Raw genomic sequence first — 7,762 nt, 5'->3', positions numbered from 1 at the left:
GAAGGCTACAATTAACCTGATGGGGCTGTGCACCACTGGCACTGCGAGCTATGCACTGTATGCGGAAGCTGCTCCCTTTTTCGCACTGGTCTAGCCAGGGGTGGAAGCTGCAAGCGAGAAGGCATGCAAGCACTTAACACTATCTAGGCTACCACACCATCGCTTCACATCACCATGCACGTGAAGCACCCACCCATATTATTATCCTTTATCTATATTAGGACTTGATGAAAGTTACAGATAATTTTGATAACATACTCTCAATGTAAATGTTTATTCTCGCTTGATTCTTCCATTGGGATAATAATCCAGTTCTTATCTTTCCAGGGAAGGACCCTCGATCAAACGGATAATTTTATAGATAAACTAAGTGTGGGAGACACCGTATATTTTGACTGCCATGTTTACGATAAGGTACGGGGGTTCTGTTTTTTGTCAGAGTTATTTTAAGCTTGAGAAAATGAGGATTGCTAAAAGACTATTGAGATAAACTTTGCAGGATTTTTTTTTTTTTTATGATTGTTTAATACAAATAAAAAGTACACAATATTTCATGTGATTTTTCAGTTGTATATCTCCAAAGGGATAGTGTAGTTGGGAATAAAATAACAGCTATCATCAATACAGTTAGAAAAAATAATGTAGCCAAAAATAGAAATAGATATGAGAGATGCAGAAATGTTCTCTCGGATTGTAACCGGAGAATTTTGTCTTAATTTTTCAATAGGAGTCACGTGACAATTGTCAATGGTATGCAGCGAAGGCAAGTAAGGACATGCCAGAGGAAATGCAAACGAAAGCAGTGCCTCGCGTCAGAAACCAGAATGGCTATATATCAGAAGTTGACCCGGGGAAAGGGGTTATAACCTTCGACCTTTATGATGAGGTGAGGCCTAAATTTCTCTCTCTCTCTCTCCATTTAACTTTATTTTTCATTAGTTTTCATATATTTACATTTTTCTTGATTTTTTTTTTTTTTCTTCCTCTTTTTCTTTCTTTCTTTCATTTCCTCTTTTTTTCCACTCTTTTATCCCCTTCTCTCGCTCTCTCTTTCTTTCTTTCTCTATATTGTAGACTAGCTCTAAGATGTATTACCAAATATCATCCCCTGAACATTTCCAGGAACAACGGGTTATCTTTGTGCGATCCAGATTTTATTACTTTGGCAAGCGGATGTCCAATAAAAAAAATCTCAGGGACTTCTTGAGCGAAAATGATCCACTGCAATTTGATGCAGAGCAGTGTGAGCCTTCTGAAGATAATTACTATTGCACTTGGTTTGCAACGCAAGTCTGGAAGGGCAAAAGACCTACAAGTAAGTTGTTTTGTATCATGTCCTGTATTTGCCTTCAAATAAATGTTGATTGGTTATATCTAATATAAAAATTAATGAAATTAATGTAGAAGAAAAGATTTTATATATATATATATATAATATATATATATATATATATATATATATATATATATATATATATATATATATATATATATATATATAAATACATATACATATATATTTTTTTTTTTTCTTTTTCTTTTTTTCTTTTTTTTTTCTTTTATGTACTCTACATAATGCATTTCTTTTCCCCTTTGAGATACTTACATGTGATATATAGTGTTTTAACCACACTTATTGCCTAACCTTAGCAGTTGTATATCTGTATGTATTTTCTAACATGCAATATATTTCTAGCCCAAGGCAGTACGTGGACACTATCTGGGCCGAGTGATGATGTCACTGCTGACGATAGTGCAAGTAATGCTGGTGGAATCATTAGAGACACTTCAGAGGATTTCCCTAGTCTTGGCCTTCCCCAGGGTCTGACGGAAAAGCAAGGGTATAAGGTAAGTGTTGCTTAAGACAGGGTTTGATTGAAGTATGATTTCCCCTCCTCCAGGTAGAGAAATTGAGCTCAGTAATTTTCTGTGATTGTGTTGCCAAAAAACGTTCATTATTTTGTTCAAGAAGTTGTGTCATGTCACCATTCCCGTATTTTTAAGTCATGTGAAACACGTTGACATGTTCATAAAAAAGAATGTGTATACAAAGCTATAGGATGAAGTTTGGTTCTTGGATGTGTCAGTGCTTAGATTCTGCAGCTCAGAATCATTAATTTCATGGTTGCATAGACTATTACATATTTAAAGTAATTGTACTTGATTTCTGTTAATGTTTGAATAGATAAGATATAAAAAGTAATTGTCTTGACTGGGTATATCATGAAAAAGTCCCAAGAAATTATTACTTTACAGTGAAAGATTTGCAGTTTAGTAGTGTGCTTATTCCTGACTTGAAAGATACATTTTTATTTTATTTTTTATTTTTTTTTTACGTTTTGATTAACTTTGTATCTATTTTTTCAGGCTTTTGAAGTAAATACAAGCGTTAGAGAAGGAAAGGGTAACGTGTTAAGTCTCTTCAACGAAGAATGTGGGCTTGCTCTGTGGATGGTGCGGCACAACACCTGGGAGACTGTTTTCTTTCATCGTAAGAATACGTATTTAGACAGCATACATCTAAGTAACTTTGATCTTCAAGAATCACTTTCAGAAGGTAATTATAGATCATTGATTTAGATTGATTAGGGACAAGTTAACAATGCAAGTTAGCCAAAGTTTCTTTTATGAAAACATTAAGTGGATTAGTCATACTGTGTTTTGTATGGATAGTGCGTTGGAAATATGCTAGTTGTATTGGGGGTCTGTTATTTGTCTCTCATGCTAGTAATAGGATTTAATAGCTGGGAATTTTTACTACATTTAGAAACAATTTGTAATGTATTATGCAGTATGTCTTAGTTTTTATTTTACCCTTACTCTTGGCATGTTGACATTCTAAATGACTCCTTCAATAATGCATTTTACAGTATATTACAGCTCATTATATATTTTATATTTATTAAAATTATTCAGTTTTCCATGTTTGCATTTGTGATTTTCATTTTTTTTTTTTTTTTACATTAAAACATTCACAGTATATTGAGAATGCAACAATTCTAATAGAAAAAAATATATATATTGATAATGTTTTGCAAAACTTTTCCTTGAAATTTACATGACGCAGAAATGGTATACATAATTGAATAATTATTTGAAACATTCCAGGGACTCCTCTAGAGATTCAGGCTGTTCCAGCTGTTCCAGAGTTTCCTTGTAGATGGATTGCACAAAAAGCCATTGCAAGGTACTGATACCCGTACACAAAGTTAATTGATTTTGGTTTTCGTTCTTACCCTCAAAATATAATAAAAATATTAGATATTACTTGCATGTCTTATTAACACCTAATATGAAACAGCACGCTTTATGGTAATTGTCTATTATGCAAGTTCATAAAAAAAGAATATATACATATTTTACACATAATATTCACTTAGTTTAAAATATTCTCCAGCCATAAAAGCATTCCAATAAGAATCACATATAAGAAAGAGTAAAGAATTATGTACAATAATACAAAAAGTTGTAAAATATTTTTATATGAATACAGCATAACAGACGACAGTGTTGATTTAAACAAATAAAAATATTTTACAATCTTAAATCAAATGTAAGTACCCATAAAGAACTTTACAAAATTGTACAAACTTTAAAACTGGACGGAAACACTGAAGTACAGTCACACATCAATATATTGGTTATTGGAATTCCTTAATTTCACAGAGGAATTCTTGATCAGGTATCTGTGTTTCATTCAAAAACTGGAAGAAAACTTGATACCCATTAAAGACCTTTAAAAAAAATCTGTCTTTCACTTTCACTACCATTAAGAAAATTATGTAAATGTCAAGTATATGTATATATAAATGGTTAGAATGTTTTTCAACACTTGTAATTCAAGTGCCTTTGAAAGTATTGCTTTAAAACTTGATCACAATAATATGGTACAACCACATTCCATACAGTAAAGGATGGAAGAAAGGCACGCCAAAGTTCCTGAAAGTTTGAACAATGCTTACATTTAGGAATAAATCTTTCATTTCATACATGATAATACCACTTAATGTGCTTATCCAAAATACTTATGAAGCCACTACGTATTTAACAGTATAAGTATTATACAATTTGAGTATTCAAAACCTGAATTTACTGACAATCATTCAGGAAACTTGAATACAATTTAGCATTTATGGTTGTATGGAGATATGCTTAGAAAGAATAGCATTACTTATGCATATTTTTACACACAATACATTTGTGAATTACATACAAGTCAATTATGACTTAGTCACATTTGTGCACTTTTTTTTTTATTTTTTACCTCTTAGATATACAATTATCATAAAAATATAAATAGTAACAATACTATTGCTCATAATACTTTCCTGATAACAATGGAGGACTTGCTAAGCCATTATACTGAGTGAGTACAAATATTGCATTTTGGCAGAACAGGAAAATTATGGTTGTCATTTACATAATTCCAACCAGACATCAAATTGTCAGTTCTTCCACTTTTCTTTGGTTAAACATTTGTGAATGAGACTCTGTTACAGTCTAAGAAAGTTTACAAGAAAAGACAACCTACATCTCAAAGCTACCTAGGGAAGTAGATACTAAAACTGAACCTAAGTGATGAGGTTTTTACTATCTCGAAATGACATGGCCAAAAGATCTAAAGATAATTAATATTTTAATTTAATAGCTATTACTGTGCTAAGCTATGTAAGTATATAACTAAAGTCCATAATCCACTACCTTTTGCCGAGATAAAATCTTACTGATAAGAAGTGCTCATTACAAATCCTAACAATTCAAAAGATTAAATACAGAAATTTCACCATAAAACTCGTCCTAAGTAATTTCATATGAGCAACTTGACACACTTACTTGGCATGAAAATAAAAGTAAGAAATCAAAATTGTGTACCTTAAACCAACACTATATATAACTAAAGTTTCAAGTCTGATATTTGTACACAGAAATGTTTCACTGTAATATTCTCAAACTTTGGCCCTTTTGAACAATGGAGTCATACTAAAAAAATAAATTCCATTAAATACATCTTATGTCTGATAAAATAAAAGACATCAACATAAAACAACATGCAATTACTGCAAGTCATGAGATTCTCATACGTAAACCCTGGTTAAAATAAAATAAAAGTATTTGATGCAACACAAGGAATTGCTAATTTTTAACTTGGACGATGTAATGGCAATGGAACAGACGACTTCATTAACTCAAATGTTATGAAGATAGGCTGTTTCCACAGGCAGGACTTAGTGATGCCTATTAACCCATGAGCGAACCAGGGGAGTGAGGAAGGCCACCAAGAATGTACAAAGGAGGGTCTTGTCCATAACAGCATGGGCAGATGGAGCTTCACCTTTCAAGATGTCTGGGTCACCTGGTTGATGATGATAAAAAAAGAAAAGAAAAAAAATCTTGTATTAGATATTCAAGTGTTTACTTTTCTCTGAAATTCAACATTTATTTTTTATTTTTTATTTATTTATTTTTGTTTTATTTATTTTTTTTTTTTTAAGCAAATAATATGAGTTGTATCACTCTTATCTCTAATTAGCAATAATCATGTGTGAATTTAATTTTCATTCTTCAATCAATAACAACAATCACCTATCGCCTGAAGATATATTTATTCCTTAATTGTGTATGTGCAATAAATGGAAGAATTCAGCGTCTGTATCTACCTCATGAAATTAATGGGGTATGATCATTCTTTAAATTTTGTTGACACAATTTCTTGCATAAATCAGTGGAAAAAACAGATATTTCCTCTAGTACTACATTACTTTGAGAAAATGAACTTTGTATATAATGTATAAACCAAAGATTTTTTTATACAATTCTTACTCTGAAATACAAAAACTAAATGTACATTGTAAATAAGTTCTCTAACAACAACAACAAAAAATGGGATGTTTACTTTTAGATAAAGATCCAGCTTTACCATTTTATTCATAACAATAACAGAAACTGATTTTCATATCAAAACATAAGTTCAAGTCATGAAAAACATCACTGGCTGAGCTTTCCTGTAAAAAAGCACAAAGAATGATCATAATAAAAAGACAAGTACTACATAAAAAAGTCAGAGAGAGAAAGACAGGTGGGTCATGACAGTGATGGTGCTAGTTACAAAGTGAAGTGGTTCATTCTTGATGTTTACAAAACCAAAGAGGAAAAAATATATCTTACATGAATGTGTAAAAAAGGGAATTCTTGAAGATCTTGCAAGGGAATAAGGTAGCCACTAACCATATATTTTAGTATCCATATATCACAATACCAAATGAATGCCATTTAACCCATTAATTGCAGTATCAAAATAACAAGTGAAGACCTTCCCCCTTTAAAATGAGATACAACTATGCTTTGCTCAACAAACATTAAGTTTACTATAAGTGCTCAGAAATATCTGGAATCCATCAGTAAGGAAGACACCATGCCAAAGGTCAGTACCCAACCCAATCATACATAGATTTACAAATACAGCTTAACACATACAGAACATTCCCCAAGACCTCAACTCACCCATCTGGAACTCCCAAGGTGGTGAGGACATTTTACCATCACCTCCCCTCGAATAAGCAAGAACTCGAAGCTTGTATGTTTTGCCAGGGGTAAGATCACTGATGTAAGCCTCAAGGGGAGAACCAATGTAAACATGGGTGTTATTTGCCTTTGTGAAATCTTGGTCTGCCTCCCAGACCTTAATCTGCAAATGGAAAGTTCCAAATCATTACATTAAGACGATACCTTATAAAATGAATAATGCACAATTTCTAATTTCAATGCAAAAACTGTTGATATCTTTAAAACCATTGACATTGTTGTAATAACATATGATTTCTTCCTCACTTTGCATCATTCTGTATCCTAATTTTTCAAACAATGAATTTATTTCATAAAACTAACCAAATAATAACAGACTGGCTGTCACAAACCTTGTATCCAATAAGTGGTTCTTCCATGGGAGAAGGTGTGACACCACGCCATGTGACACGAATAGTGCTGGGATTGATGGCGTATACTTTGACTGCATTTGGTGGCATGAGTGGGGGGAAGCGCCATGTTCGTTCTGAAAGATAAGCAGTAAAGGATTGAGTATCTGATGAAAGCACTTTCACAATGAACCCTTTTAGTGTTGCCCATTGCAAATCACAACTTGAACAAAGCCTGAAAAATTTAAATGATACATACCTAAGAACCGTTCACTCTCTGGTCCAGCACCAGCACTATTGTATGCCATGACCCTGATCCAGTAAAAGGTATTTGGCACCAAACCAACAATTAAACCATGTTGCTCAGTTCCAATCTGCAGCTTGATAATATGATCTGTCTCGTTGTCATCTCGTCTCCAGTATTTGATCTGTGTAAAATTAGTAAGTAAATAAAAAGGCAATTTTTTGGTTAATACACAATATCAATTTCATATAAGTGCAAGACAATAAAGAGCAATCACGAAACTTCCTTCCTCAGAGAGCTCACAGGAGATACTACTTACTCTGTATCCAATAAGTTTTCCTCTGATATTATCTCTGGTAGGATTAATAGGCTGCCAGGTAACATTGAGCGATGTTGCATTGTGGGCGAAAGCAGATACCTCTGTAGGCTGAACCTGAGGCATACCTTCTGCAGTGAAGACTTCTTCAGGATCACTTATAGGTCCTGCTCCTTGATTATTGAATGGCTGTAAAACAGGTAGTTTTCATTAATAATAACTGCACTCATGGATTTTTACAAATTCAATTAAATAAAAATAGAATTCTACTCAAATGTAACAAAATACTTT

At 32.6% G+C, this 7,762-nt stretch overlaps 2 protein-coding genes across 3 annotated transcripts in view; one reads left to right on the top strand and one right to left on the bottom strand.

Annotated features, from left to right (window-relative positions):
* LOC119578144 overlaps window positions 1-3,267 on the top strand; it is a 38,432-nt gene extending 35,165 nt beyond the window's left edge. For both annotated transcript variants that reach the window (XM_037925880.1, XM_037925881.1), the window contains exons 3-8: window positions 328-414; window positions 728-886; window positions 1,123-1,315; window positions 1,697-1,848; window positions 2,368-2,557; window positions 3,109-3,267. In XM_037925880.1, coding sequence (XP_037781808.1) covers window positions 328-414; window positions 728-886; window positions 1,123-1,315; window positions 1,697-1,848; window positions 2,368-2,557; window positions 3,109-3,194 — 867 coding nt within the window. In that variant the 3' untranslated portion in view covers window positions 3,195-3,267. The remainder of the gene's footprint in view (window positions 1-327; window positions 415-727; window positions 887-1,122; window positions 1,316-1,696; window positions 1,849-2,367; window positions 2,558-3,108) is intronic.
* Window positions 3,268-3,521: 254 nt separating this feature from the next.
* The window catches only part of LOC119578143 (contactin-like), a 14,331-nt gene continuing 10,090 nt past the window's right edge, over window positions 3,522-7,762 (bottom strand). Inside the window, exons 22-26 of the mRNA XM_037925878.1 lie at window positions 7,475-7,660; window positions 7,171-7,339; window positions 6,915-7,048; window positions 6,502-6,685; window positions 3,522-5,353 (exon numbers count right to left, since the gene is read on the bottom strand). Of these exons, the coding sequence (XP_037781806.1) occupies window positions 5,226-5,353; window positions 6,502-6,685; window positions 6,915-7,048; window positions 7,171-7,339; window positions 7,475-7,660 (801 nt within the window). The 3' untranslated portion in view covers window positions 3,522-5,225. The remainder of the gene's footprint in view (window positions 5,354-6,501; window positions 6,686-6,914; window positions 7,049-7,170; window positions 7,340-7,474; window positions 7,661-7,762) is intronic.

Source organism: Penaeus monodon, chromosome 10 (genome assembly GCF_015228065.2).
Source record: "Penaeus monodon isolate SGIC_2016 chromosome 10, NSTDA_Pmon_1, whole genome shotgun sequence".
NCBI lineage: Eukaryota > Metazoa > Arthropoda > Malacostraca > Decapoda > Penaeidae > Penaeus > Penaeus monodon.
Note: the sequence above shows the minus strand (reverse complement) of the source record. Positions and strands in the feature narration are given on the sequence as shown.